This window comes from Carya illinoinensis, chromosome 1 (assembly GCF_018687715.1).
Source record: "Carya illinoinensis cultivar Pawnee chromosome 1, C.illinoinensisPawnee_v1, whole genome shotgun sequence".
NCBI lineage: Eukaryota > Viridiplantae > Streptophyta > Magnoliopsida > Fagales > Juglandaceae > Carya > Carya illinoinensis.
Window position 1 is genome coordinate 53,759,677 of NC_056752.1, and position 14,367 is coordinate 53,774,043.

The 14,367-nt window shown below is 35.5% G+C and overlaps 2 protein-coding genes and 1 long non-coding RNA gene across 3 annotated transcripts; 2 read left to right on the plus strand and 1 right to left on the minus strand.

Annotated features, from left to right (window-relative positions):
* Positions 1-1,261: 1,261 nt before the first annotated feature.
* Positions 1,262-2,110, plus strand: LOC122287187. The gene is made up of 2 exons (XR_006234495.1): positions 1,262-1,569; positions 1,715-2,110. It is a non-coding gene; the product is annotated as an uncharacterized LOC122287187 (long non-coding RNA).
* A 5-nt stretch (positions 2,111-2,115) lies between these two features.
* LOC122287171 (protein NSP-INTERACTING KINASE 2) lies at positions 2,116-6,016 on the minus strand. The gene is made up of 4 exons (XM_043095469.1): positions 5,160-6,016; positions 4,282-4,542; positions 3,302-4,162; positions 2,116-2,860 (listed from the first exon to the last, which is right to left on the minus strand). The coding sequence occupies exons 1-4, from the start codon at positions 5,587-5,589 to the stop codon at positions 2,379-2,381; spliced, it is 2,034 nt and encodes a 677-aa protein (XP_042951403.1). The 5' UTR covers positions 5,590-6,016; the 3' UTR covers positions 2,116-2,378.
* Positions 6,017-11,196: 5,180 nt separating this feature from the next.
* Positions 11,197-13,515, plus strand: LOC122287198 (40S ribosomal protein S13-like). The gene is made up of 5 exons (XM_043095470.1): positions 11,197-11,354; positions 11,481-11,553; positions 12,232-12,370; positions 12,476-12,662; positions 13,306-13,515. The coding sequence occupies exons 1-5, from the start codon at positions 11,332-11,334 to the stop codon at positions 13,337-13,339; spliced, it is 456 nt and encodes a 151-aa protein (XP_042951404.1). The 5' UTR covers positions 11,197-11,331; the 3' UTR covers positions 13,340-13,515.
* Positions 13,516-14,367: the final 852 nt, after the last annotated feature.

Consider the following 14,367-nt stretch of genomic DNA (forward strand, 5'->3'; position numbering starts at 1 on the left):
TTGTTTTCTTAAAACCTAAAATCTTGGACTTACACACTTTCATGACTAGTTTGGTTGTTGGAATGCACTAAAATCAATTCAATTCAATCTAATTTTAAACTGAATCTAACATCTAAATATACAACTCTCAAATTACTAAACTCATTTCAATTCAAAACCTTATTATACGTAAGATTCATAACTTTTTTTAACTTTTTATAAATAATATTAAATTTATTTTAACATCTAAACACATTTTAGATAAATCTCACATAACTCACTCCACTATCTCAACTCTCTACTATTCATGAAGAACTGAGATAAACTCAATATTTAAACGCAGTAATCTTTTCATTGAATATGAGAGACTGTCATAAAAAAAAATTCACGATATTTTATTTCTAAAGATCGATGCGCGTAAGTTTCTGAGTTCACAATATTTTAATCGTCGAATCTTACTTTGAGGGATGATACGAAAATGAAAGACAAAAAGACGTGTTAATTGTTAAAAGTTATCAAAGATGAAGAGGACGAGAAACATTCACAGGTATCAGAGCGAAACCAATAATGAGGCCAAATGTTTACAATATTTTGACAGGCAGATGGGATAAATAATAGCAGAGACCATGTCAGCTATGATTGATAACTAGTCCAAGACTCAAGGATAGATGCAAATTGGCAAAATACGATATCAAAAACGCCAAAATCCCAACCCCAAGCCAAACAGACATTGAAAAGTAACATTCAGGTTGAATATCTATTTTCTCGAAGTCACATGTCGGGGTTACATTTTACAATGCGTTGGAATCCGAATGGGCAGATTCTTGTGTTGAAATAACATGTCCATTTGTTGTACATTAACATTGTACATGCTCTACTAAGAGCTCTCTAGCTTTATCGTTTATTGGACAAGGATTTTTATGATTTTATTGTAAATATTTTTTTTTATATAATTTAGAGAAGTATACATAATATATTAACTTTAAATTTTGAATATTGCCTTTGAATAGTTTACCTTAAAATAATAAAAAAATTTTGAAACAAAAATAAAATTATTTAAACAATAAAGAAATCCGATCCGGCTTTCTCGGCCTGTTTTTTGAGATGGGGGCTTTTAATTTGAGTAGTATTGCTAATAAACAAAAGAGTGGTGCTTTGCAACAGCCCTGTTGCAAATGGGCGAAAAATAGTCCACCAATGGGCTCACTACACGTAAGATAAAGAGTCTAGATAAGTAGAATGAAAAGTAGCTAATTAATCCCTCTCATAGCAGAACTGCAACCTTCCTCCCCCCTTCGAATCTGGCAAAAACCCCGAAAATCCATCTTCCCCTCCAATCTTCAGATAACGATAACCAATGCCAGGATTATCACGAGGACCAGCGGTATTGCGTGGACTGCCCAACTCTTCTTCTTTGATCCTAAGGATTTCACGATGATTTTTTCAAGAAATTGCCAAGATATACCAAGCAAGATGATTAGCATAACAGGGCAAGGCAAAGGCTCTACAGTAAGCCACGGGGGCACCGACAACACAGTTGGTGCCGAAGACCTAGCATAGAACTCATCATCGACTCCATTCAACTCAATGGTTAGTCGGATCCGATTGGAAAAATTATGACTTTTTTTTTTTTTTTATAGATTCAAAAGTATAGAAAGAAATAACCCAACTGATCTCCTCCATTTGTTTTGTAATATAAAGAGTACCGTTAATGCAAATAAGTGCAAAATTGCAGGTGGCTCCAAGGGAAGTACTATGGGGAAAAGGAAAAGAGCGGGAGGCGTCAAAGAACGAGTTACTTGAGACTTTCAAGATATTGGAGGGAGCTCTATCGTCACTTTCTCCTGCTGGTTCCATGCCTTTAAGATGTCTGTGTGAGCTCTGTCGCAGTCGGGGGGTGGGGGGAGTTCGCGTAGGAGAGTGAAAACGTGATTTGGGCAGGAGAGTGAAAACGTGATGCACGTAGGGGCAGTTTGTGTAGGGATAAAATCTGGTGTAGGCAAGTGCGTAAAGAGCCCTCTAATAGGCTGACATGGCAGGATGGGATTGGTGGGCTGGTTATGGCTTCAAACCAGATGGTCTGGTCACAAGGTTTTCTCTATAAAAAAAAAAGGAAAAGAAAACAATTCTTGAAGATAAAGGAAACGTACATAACATTTTACATAGCAAGAGTTTAGTACAAATAATAAAGGCTAAATTCCACCATCAAAATCACTCCAGGTCCTCTGCTCGCGCATGCAAGAACCAGCATCATACCATTCACAAGTTCAGTCATTGAGCAATAACTCTACCGTTAGAAGGAAACATAAACAACCAAGAGCTGGGGCATCGGTCAACAGTTAGTAGAAGCCTCATCTATCCCTCCTTTTGTCTTTGAACACCAAAGCGCAAGGAGATAATCAAGAACTGCCAATAGGACCACTTAGTTCTTGCATCACACTTTCCATGGATGGCCGTTGGTTAGTAAATTCATGGGTGCAAAGCACTGCGATTCTCCCAAGTTTTGCTGCTTCTGATTCAGAGAACTTCCCCTCAAGGTTCATGTCAACAAAATCTTCGAATTTGCATGATTCTGCCCCTTGGCGAGTTGACTGGGTGATCATACGCTTTCCAGCAAGGATTTGAAATATGATCATACCAAATGCATATACATCGCTCTTTTCAGTGAAGCGACCGGTGGTTGTGTATTCTGGAGCCAAGTATCCCATGGCTGCACTGGCTTTGAGCATGGAGAAGACAACATCATCTGCAAGGAGTTTGTGCAGGCCTGAGTCTGAGAGCAAAGGATTATGCCATCCATCGATGAGCACTTTCTCAGCCGATATATTCTGGTGAACTATAACAGGTTTGTTTCCTCCGTTTCTGTGCAAATACCCAATACCTGACCAAGAAAGGACATCAAATTTGAGAATGCACAATGTAAACCAAAGCAATGAATCTACCCGTCCCCAGAAATACACAAATAATTCTTGAGGGTTGTTTCGAGAAGCAACACAAATGCAGCCTGGAATATGCTCAAGCTCAAACTTTGAACTTGTTCTAAAAACAGATAGTTTCAATTCCTATTAAATGTTATTATGTTTCAAATAGCTTAGCAAATATTTTCAAACTTAAAATCACCATTTTAAATTAAATTATAATTACTGCTCTATGAAACACCCACATCCAAGCTTTTAATTGCATTTCAAAACCAGAGTTCGTTACTCGTGAATACAGAAATTCCGAATGTACAGCAAGGATCAACAAGCAAAAGATGTTCCCCGTGTGTGTGTGTGTCAGCAAATAATAATTTCATCAAGCAGGAAGCCAGAGCTAGAATCACCTTTGGCAACACCATTGATGATAGATACTCTGGCAGACCATTCAAGAACCTTCCCACTGCCACCCTTAACATCAAGATACTCTGATAGACTGCCATTTGGGACAAAATCGTAGATAAGGAAACACTCTCCCCTGCCTTTTGAACAGCAGAAGCCTCTCAACCTAACAAGATTTTCATGTTTCAATGAGGTCAATATCTTCAGCCCCTTCAAGAATTCAGCTTCATCAGACTTGCAGCTTGTCTTGGCAATGCACTTTATAGCAACAACAGACCCATCTCTAAGTGTCCCCTTGTAGATAGCGGAGAAATTGCTTTTCCCCAACAAATTGGCCTCAGAGAAACACTGGGTTGCACGTTCCACATCCTCTAAGTTGAACATAAAGCTTTCAAGAACTTCCTGAGAGAATCCACTTCGACCTTTCGACAGAGGGTCCCATCCATTACAGTATTCAAGACTTATTAGAGGAGACGCACTCTTCCTACAAACTTCCTTAACCTGGTCAGTACTAAGCCGGCTATCTGAAGTATCAAAGGCACTTCCAATTTTCTGCTTTTGTCGACGGTACCATGCAAATGCGAATAATCCACTAACAGCCACAGCGATAATAAGTCCAATCACCCCCAAAACTATACCAACTTGTGGGGATTTTGAGGGTTTTGAACACAGGTTTTTGCTGCAATCAGACTTTAAGGGCGCTGATACCGGGAGAGTTTTTGTAGAAACACTGCCAGGTTCAAATGGTTCTGGTCTATTTGTGTTTAGACCGTCAGTAGGTTTGCAAACATTTAAGTCAGAAAACCCAATGCCGCATAGTTCTGGATTGTTCTTGTACTGGAATCCACCATTCAGTTTCTTCAAAGCTGAGTTTTCATCCACAAGGACATTCAAATATAGATAAACATTTTCGACCACCTTGATTTTCCAAGAAAACACATAAATACGGAAAGCACTAGAGCATGTCAGAGAGAGATCTTATTACCTGGAGGGACGATGCCTGAAAGAGAGTTGTTTTGTACGTTGAGAACTTCCAGAATGGGAGCATTAACTAATCTTACTGGAATTGAACCAAAAAGCCCATTGAAGCTCAAATCCAACCTCGTTAACATCTTCAAATCACCCAAACTTGCAGGAATTGCACCGGTCAATTGATTATACTGCAAAGCAAGAACACTAAGCCTCCACATATTTCCTAGCTGTGTTGGTATGCTCCCAGTCAACTTGTTGTAACACAGCTGCAAAACTGCAAACAAAGAAAAAAACAGGTTGAGATTTTGTCAGTTACAATTATTTGTAAAGTTTTGGGGAAAACCATGAGATTTTATTCACCGCATCCAGTTTCTAGCTTAATCTCGAGTCTCCAAAATTCAGAGTCCATAAAAAATGACCCAGGATATGCAAATGCCAGATCAGGTAAAATTCAACGCAAGGAATCAAACGAGATAGATAAAAAAAACAAAAAAAAAATGTGAAAGAAGATAAAGAATAAGAATGGATTGAAGCTTTCAATGCACACAGCTACACTTCTAAATTCCAAAGCTTAAGAAGACCCAAATATGGCATGCTGAGGAAACAGAGCGGTGGCCAAGAATTAAATGCAGGTCAGTGATGATGCTGAAGAAAATCCAAATAAACTGAAGACTGAACAGTTTTTCACTGCATTCAATTCCCTCCATGATAAGTGAATAAATGTTGGCACTGGATAAAACGACAAATGAATGTAACAAAAAATTTAGAAGAACGTAGATTTCCCTCGAAAAACACAAAGGGCCAAAACCAAAAAATGCAAATTTCCTTCAAGAATCACGCCTACGCTCCGAATGGGAATATAAACATTTGAAAAAATATAAAAAAACCAACCTTGAAGATTAGGCATGTTGCCAATCTCGGAAGGAATCTCCCCGGAGAGATTATTCACATTGAGATACAAATCATTGAGCTGGGTCAACCGGGAAATCTCCTTTGGTATTTTTCCAGTCAGAGCATTGAAGTGCAAGTACAGCCCGGTCAAGCTCTTGAGCTCGGCCAAGGCTGCAGGTATTGTACCAGAGAGGCCCTTCCCTTGCAGAGAGATATTGGCCACAAGACCTTGCTCGTCGCAAGCCACGCCTTCGAAAGAGCCACTGCAAGGGTCAGTATTTGGGGTCCATGAAGTCAGGAACTGATTTTGAGGGTCTAGAGAGGCCTTGATGGCCATGAGAGTGGGAAGCTCAGTGAGTGAGGAAATGGTCGGAGAGGAAAAGAGGAAGAGGATGAAGAGAGGGAAGAGGAGGCTGAAGGAAGGAGGCATGTTTGCTTTAAGGGAAAATGGGATGGAAAAGTGTGAGAATGTTTGACAGGCTTGTAGAAAATGACGGAATTTTTTTTAGGGGAAAAGTGAGAGAACTTGAAGTATTTGAGAAAGTCCGGAGACTTTATAGTCCTACCTTTCTCTTTTTGGGGAGAGGTTGGGTTTCAAGGTTTGGAAGTCGAGTAGAATCGTAGAGAGAACTCAAATCTCAGAAGAGGGAGAGAGACATGTTTGGTTCGGAGGAAACTGGAAGAAGATGGGAGGGAAAGTGTTGTTGCGTCTTTCTTTTTTCTTGGTTTTTTAGTGCTTTGCAGGGTGCGTGGGGAAATGTGTAGGATTTGAAGTGAACGTGGGGTGAGTTTTTCTCGTGGGTTGAGTGAAAGTTGTAGTGAGACTGAAGGAGGAGGCTCCCAATCCCATCGCAAGGGAAATAAAAGAAGACAAAAAAGGTGAAGAGCCGGTGAAAGGTGGATTGATAGTAGGTGGTGGGATACTCTTCTCAGTTTTTACAGTGCAATATCGTCAATTTTTTTTTTCTTTTTTTTTCCGGCTCCAACGATTTACCAGTATCGTTTTAGAAAATATACTTTATTCCTCGAATAATTAATTTATTTTGCAATTTTTTCAAAAAACAAATATCAAACCTGTCACTCTATTTTCCAATTTCAAATATAACTTATAATTTATCCTTCGGTTAAATATCCGGCCGCCAGCTAAGGATAAAAATGTACCATGACACGATTTTCAGAAGTTTTATCTTAAAACATGAAGGTTATCGCATTATATATTACATATAATTTTTTTTATTTCTTTTCGTTTATAAAATATATGATTTATAGATGATGAAAAAGAAAATTTAATTATTTTTAAAAAAAAATTAAAAAATATATATAAATAAAAATAAATATAATATGTGAGTATAATAAGCTTCAAAACTTTCTTAAATAAAAGCGAAATTACAAAGAGGTAACATGGAAGGTCGGCTACCAAAATGATAAATTCTTAAAATCCTGAGAAAATATTCCAAAGGGTACAAAGTGGTTTAAATTAAAACACCAGCGAATTAATAGTCTACATTCTTATTATTTCTCACCTTCCCAAAGGAGTAATTTTTGAAACGAAACTCGTGACAGAAAAAGAAAAAGGTCTAAATAAGGACAGCGCATGACGATATAGATGATATAATTTCCTCGATAACTCTATACATTTTCAAAAACGTAATTTCATGGTTGGTATTCAAATTTAGATATGTTTTTATGTAACTTTTTGAGATGTATGGATAAGAACATTAAAAATAATAACGTACCAGAGAACAAGAATTTAAGAGAGAATGAAGTAAATGGGAGTTGCTGAAAGCTTCAAAAAGATCTATGCTATTTTCGATGCACACCCATAAAGTGCAAACATCTCCTAGCTGCTGGAAGTTCTTTTTTTTTTCCTGAAATTTTAATTAAAAATTATAAGTCTGGATTTTATAAAATTTTTTTTACGTGAGGGATGGATTTTTTTTTTCTTTTGATTTTATAGATAAAGATAAGTTAAAATAAAAGTTAAAATTGAATAAAATATTATTTTTATTTTAAAATTTAAAAAAAATAAATTATTTATTTTATTTTATGTAAAAATTTAAAGAAATTGTAATAATTAGATTAAATGAGAATAGTTATAAAAATAAATAAGGCTTTAATTTTCTTAACACCACTCACTGTACAACCCGATGATTGTTTTTTAAAGGATAAATCACATTTGTAATTTTAAGATATATAATTTTTTTTTAAAATTAAATAAATATAAAATCTATATAAAATGTTATTTTTTTTAACGGTTAAAAACTTAAACCTTCTCTCTTTTTAAAAATAAATATGCATGCACATTTTAAAATTATATCTAACATTAATTTTATTTTAATTATTCAATTTGATATAATACACTGTAAATTATATAATCATTGAAAGAGTGCTACCGACAAGCATTTATCTCATGCTCTAGCATACTTATTTCACCAAATCAATCTACTGTACGTCTCTCAATTATTTTGTACTAAAATAGCATAATTAATTATAAGTCATTATCAAGCTCCATACCACGATATTTCCCTGTAAACCCCTTATTCGGAGCATGAGGATCATAAAATCATTCTGTCTTTGGAAAGCTTGAATTACAAACAAACGTGATAATAACTGGAACCGGCCAAAGAGATCAGCTCATGAATAATAACCAAGGAGAAAATTTGCATAAAAACAGCCCAGAGAGAGTCGAGTCATACGCTATGGCTGTAAATTTTCAAATCCAACATGATGCAATCAAAAGACCACCGTGATGTTGCTTTTCACAGCTATAACTTTAACGTGAAGAATGGAGGGAGGAAAAAGGTCATGCACTGGCCCATGCCATGATGTCATGATTAGATTCCCTGGGAACTCAATCAACTGGAAAAGGTTTGTTGAAAAATTAAATGCTTTCTTGTGCACCACTGTCACTGTCCCTTCCATTTATTTCAGAAAAAGTTTATTCAGTGTATTTATTTGTCGACATGTTAAATAAATTAAAATAATAAAATTTGAATTTTTAAAGGTAAATTATTATCACGTTAATGGCAGATTAATATGAATCATTGTTAATAATTACAAAATTTATAGTCATCGAGTGGTATAGCTTCAACAACATCACTGAAAACCAGTATCGGGGGGCCAAGCCGCAGAAGGAATCGAACGTTAATGTTTACGCTATATTTAAATAGTAAAAATATTTTATTATTTTTTTCTCATTTCATTTTATCATATAATAATAAATAATTTAAATTTTTTTAAATATTAAAATAATAATAATATTTTATTTAATTTTTAATTTTTAACTAAAATCATTTTATCTCATTTTACTATTCAAACCTTACCTTAATTCCCTCCGTTTAAGCTACTCTCCGTGGAGAGAGAGAGAGAGAGCAGATCGCACATATAGAGAAACATACACAACAGTACGTTCAAACATGTGAGGTGTTGATGAAAAATAATGTTGCTGAATAACACATACAGAGAAAAAGACGAAGAATAGTACCTGTACTTCATCTTGTATACAGGAAGCAGGAATGGTCAAGTCTTGTGATTTTTTTGAACATATTTGCATGGCCCATAAACCATCCTTGAGCAACATGTGAACCCTTTCCTGTTTTTTTTTTTTTTTTGTTTGAAATAAGAACAAATAAACTAGAGTAGATAGCTCCATGTGAACTCGAACGCTATGATATATGTTCCCTGGCCGGTCTTTTGGTCGCAAGGACGAACAAGGATCGGGCTCTCCAGAGGCATCTGTGAAACCATTTTAGTCGTTGAAAAGCTATGAATGCATATATGGGACTGTTTTGTGGGGGGCTCACTCACTCTGCTTTGTACTTAATTTTCATATTTAATGGATGACACCAGGGCACTAGCTAGCTAAGGTTTTCAATGAGAATTCAGACCCAGGTCCTCTGTTTTACTGTTTGGTTCAATGATTGTGCAAGTGCAAAGCGTTTTCGCAACAGTTAAAATCAATCAGAGTCTCGTATAAAAATCAAGCAATATCATTCTTGTTTTTTTGGTAAATTCACTGAAGTAGAGTTATCTCCTACTCTCATAAGTTAATAACGATCTGAACTAAATTCAGAAGTTCTGCTTCTCAGATAACTTGTGCCCAAAATATGCAGGGAAATTTACCCTTATCTATCCAGTAGTTAGGAGAAATCTGAGGGTACATGGATTTCCTGTTTTAATCATTTCAAGACTTGGCATAACTACAATGGAAGGTGGGTTATCATGTAACCTTTTGTCTGAAGGAACTCAGATATTCTAACATCCTTACTGGGTTGCTCATTTGCGTATTGAAAACGAGTCTCTCTCTCTCTCTTTTTGCTTTCGGGGATCTACATGACCTCTTTTATTCCTCTGAATTATCTAGAGTATGCTAGCTTGATTCTCTTCCACAAACAAACCATGAGAGTGAGACAAAATGCACTATGAAGTTTGTCTGCATTCACCAATCCAGCAACGACCTAGGTTGAACCAAATTCAAATTAATAATTGTTTGGAAAGATCAAAAGACCCCATCTTCCACTCACTTTTTTTATTTCGTAGGCTCTTTCTTTACATTATTTGGTAATATCCCTCTCATTCTCTGGCCTTTCCATGATGCCTACTATTTGTGCATGAATGAACAGAAAAAATCCACCCACACTTTTCATTTCTGTGGGGGCACGTTCGTAGTCTCAAGGACTTGCTCTACAAGTGTCAAATCTGCCAATCTATGTATCTGTTTGAATATTCTGAGTTATCTATATAGCAAGTGATGAGCTATTTTCCATCAAATTAGCATGAAAAGAAAACAGTAGATTTGTCAGGCTCATTACAATGAAAAAAGCAATACCATCGAGGAGGTGGAAGAATCACGTGCTTTCTTTATCCACCATTACACTTTTTCCGAGCTCCTTGCAGAGGGACAGGATATCCCTACTTATGACATCGCCTTCCTTCGCAAAGACTAGGAATAAGTACGTGGCACAAACCAAGCACCGGCAATTACAGAAAATTTTGAGACAGTGCCTTCGTAACATTCCCTACGGTTCGATTACTGTTATAAATAAAGTCGCAACATAAGATGGATTCAGTCCAGTAAAGTAAAATTTCTCGTTGGATTTTATTATTATTATTTTCTGAGAAAGCCATTCCTAATTTCCTATACTCTTAATTGATTAAGATTTCTTAAAATTTTCGTTTAAATTTGTGTACACAATGTTAAAAGATAAACGCATAAAATATATCTTATAACATTTATTATAATTATTATTCTCGTAAATTTATTGGATAACATTCAGGTCAAATAAAAAAATATATTGCAATATCAAAGTCACTTAGGATATGCTTAGGAAGTGAGATGAAATGTTCTCATCTTATAAATAATAGTAAGATAATTTGTGAATGATTATTTGAGTAATGAGTATTTTTTAAGTTTTACGAAATGAGAGAGAAAAAGTAGAATAAAAAATATTATTCGAATATATTTTTATAATATTATTTTTATTTTAAAATTTGAAAATTTTATTTTTTTTGTTTGAAAGTTTAGAAAAATTATAATGTTTTGTTTGAAAATTTTGTAATGATTAGTACAAAAATGTTTGTATTTGAATATGTTTGGGAATGAGATATGATGAGATGAGATGGAAATTTTAGAATTTTTTTTTTGAGAAATAATAGAACTTACAGTTGTGAGTGTATAAGTAATGTGCAAATCATTTTGAAAAAAATTGAATAAATATGAGATCTGCATGAAAAAAATTAATTATTTAATAATAAATTCTATTCTTTTTCAAAAATACTATATAATATTTACACAATTTATAATTATATGTATCATTACTCTATTTTACCAAACAAGCCTTTAGTAATTAGTACATACCTGCGGAAGGTTAGAGGTTGGGCCAAGGAGTGGATCAAAAAGATGTTACGACTCAGCAGGGAGCTGGTTGTGCAATGGCTTATGAGTTGGGAACAATAACTGGACCTGTACATCCAATGGCCCAAGAGGCAGCCGAATAATATTCATTGGGCCAAGTGCTAGATACAAAGCCCAAAGACTCCGTTGCAAATTATCTAAAATAAATAAAAACCCTAGCCTCCTGTGTGTAATTTTCTTCCACCTAGGGTTTCTCTTAGAGCACGAGAGAGAGAGGCACAGCGACAGCGACGGAGAGAGACCCTCATCGTTGTAACCATGGGTCGCATGCACAGTAGAGGGTTCGTTCGTTCTTATTTGGTTTCCGTTAATCCTATGATGAACTCTTGTAAAACCTCTTTGTATAACTGTCGAGTTGATTGATTTTTTTTGTTTGTAATTCCGGTTATTTTCTTACTTGTTACCAGTAAGGGTATTTCGGCTTCTGCTCTTCCGTACAAGAGGACTCCACCGAGCTGGCTGAAGATCTCTTATCAGGATGTAAGTGGACCCCTGTTCCTTTGATTTATCTGTGATAATGTGATTGGATTAAAAACGATTTTCATGTGATCGCTGAGAATGAGCAAGTACAAGTATTTGTACAAGGCCTTATTGGGTTGAACTCTTTAGATTTAATTTTTGGGTACTTGATTTCCATTAATACGATAATAGCTGAAGATAATGTCAGTTTGGTTGACAAGAAAATGCAGTGACGAATTTGCTTCTTGTTAAACTATGACATTTTTGCTTTACTCAATTTCATTACATTAACAAATTTGCCCCAGCATATGGAATTATGCTCTCTGCGTTGAGACTAAGGCCCTGTTTGGTTACACAGATGAGATGCGATGTTTTAAATAGTAATGAATAAAATATTGTTATAATATAATTTTTAAATATTAATTTTGTATTTGGATTTGAAAAAGTTAAATTGTTTATTATATTTTGTATGGGGATTTGAAAAAGGTGTAATGATGAGTTGAGATGAGATGAGATGAATAGAATTTGTTTTCTAGCACGGGGTTTGAAATGCTAGCAAATGTTCTGAGGGTTGGTGAGAATGTTCCAGGCTTGTCGATACTTTGTGGCTAAAACTGCTGTCACCTCATGTTGAGTGTAAGAGATCATTAATTTCTTCTATTACATGTTATGGATATCGGCTCTGTTCTGATCCTTCAGGTTGAGGAAAATATCTGCAAGTTTGCCAAGAAGGGTCTGACACCATCTCAAATTGGTGTCATTCTTCGTGATTCTCATGGGATTGCTCAGGTGAAGACTGTTACAGGGAGCAAGATTTTGCGGATACTGAAGGCCCATGGTGTGTAGATTTTCAATGCTGTTCTGGTGTGTGTTCTACTTTTATAATGGAAGAGAAATGTTCGGTTTTACTTTTTTTTTTTTTTTTTTATTTCCATATTTTCAGGGCTTGCTCCTGAAATTCCTGAGGATCTGTACCATCTCATCAAGAAAGCAGTCTCCATTCGCAAGCATTTGGAGAGAAATAGGAAGGATAAAGATTCCAAGTTTAGGTTGATTCTGGTTGAGAGCAGGATCCATCGCCTAGCTCGCTACTACAAGAAGACAAAGAAGCTGCCACCTGTATGGAAATAGTAAGTATCTGTACCTTTTCCCAATTCATATTACCATCTTATTAGAGAAGTTCTACGTTTTTAAATATAAATGCTGAAAAGGCTGTAGAGTTGTAGAGAATTGTTCGGGCAGAGGCATTATTGATGGCCAGCAATGTGTATGCCTTGACTTGTTGCACATGTTATTCCTGAGCAAAAGTTCTAGTTTCTATTACACAGATTTCTTGTAGTTGATTGTTTGTGCATTAATGCTTCTGCATTCAATTTATTTATCTCAGGACTATGCTATTTTAGTTTCTGAAACGCTATTTGCATGTGTGAGACAAATGTTTTGAGCATTGTGCAAGGAAGTTGCTGAATTAATGGAGTCAATAATGAATGGTTGTAGCGATTAGAGGGTATATGGTCTTTCAATTCTTTGAAATGATTTAGTCCGAATTGCCCGTAATGCTTGATGATTTTCTGAATCTTTTCTTTCTCCCTTCAGTTTATTTTGAATTGCAAGGATATGATCAGTTGCTTACTTGAACATAAACATATATTCCTTTGTGTACTTTCTTTTTCAATTTAATGTTATATTTCTGTTATGTGCTTCACTTTGCAAGAGTACGTTATTACTTCCTTCTTACTTATAAAAGATGTTATTCGCTGGTTATTTTGGCAGTGAATCTACCACCGCTAGCACTCTTGTGGCTTAGGGGAAATATGGTTGGTAAAAAGTTTTGAATGCTGCTCCCATGAATGTGCTCGTTGGGTGAGGAACTCGGTTTTCGGTTTTTCAGTTTCTTGTGTTTTGTCAGATTTTGATTTAAGGAACTTTCTTCGGATAATTGTTATGGTTGAACAATTTGGCAGTTGGAGTGCGTTTGAGTAATGTCTTGTTCTCTTTTTCTTTCTTCTTTCTTGAAAAAGTACATCATTATAGAGGAACCCATTTCGTGTAAGCAGATATGCCAGATTAAGGGGCACTGGGCATCAAAGACTCGAAAGGGTTTGTTCTTTCAATTTGACTACAGATGCCACTTATCTTTGGCTCGTTTTCTCGTTCTATTCTTTCGATATCCATGTCGCACCATTCATGTATCTTTGACCTGGTCGAAGTATCAAAGGGAAAACATAATATGCGTAAAAGAGCATAGGCAAGCCTGGCCATTGCCAAGTAAAGTTCAGCTAGAATCTCACATTTTGGCCATAGAATCAAGTTTTAGCTATATGAGTCCACATTGGATAAACCATGTTAAAGGTAAAATAACAATATAATATTTTATTATTAATAATATTTGATATATTTTTTTCTATCTTGCAAGTTAGCTTCATATATTAATTAATAAGTTTATTAAAAAATAAAATGTGGTAATTTATTTTATTTATTTCAATGTGGTAATTTGTAGTACTTCAATCACCCTTTTGGCACTTGCAGTTGTATTTAAATAAAACAAACATTGTGTTGATGAGAACACGAGCGAGCACAAAATAAACAAGGGGCAAAAGTAAACTCGATTACAACATCTTTTCTCAATGCATGTCAGTCGCTTCTAAGACTCTAGATCCACCAGCCCTCCACAACAAAATTCAAAGCATTTTTCACAAATCCACACTGCACCTCACTCTACAAAACCAGCGAGAAAATGAAGACCTTAACAAAACTCTTGCCCCCATCAAAACGCAGGCAAAGGATCCGGGAGTGAATTAGATCGTAATCAACCCAAAATCAAGGACCCAAATT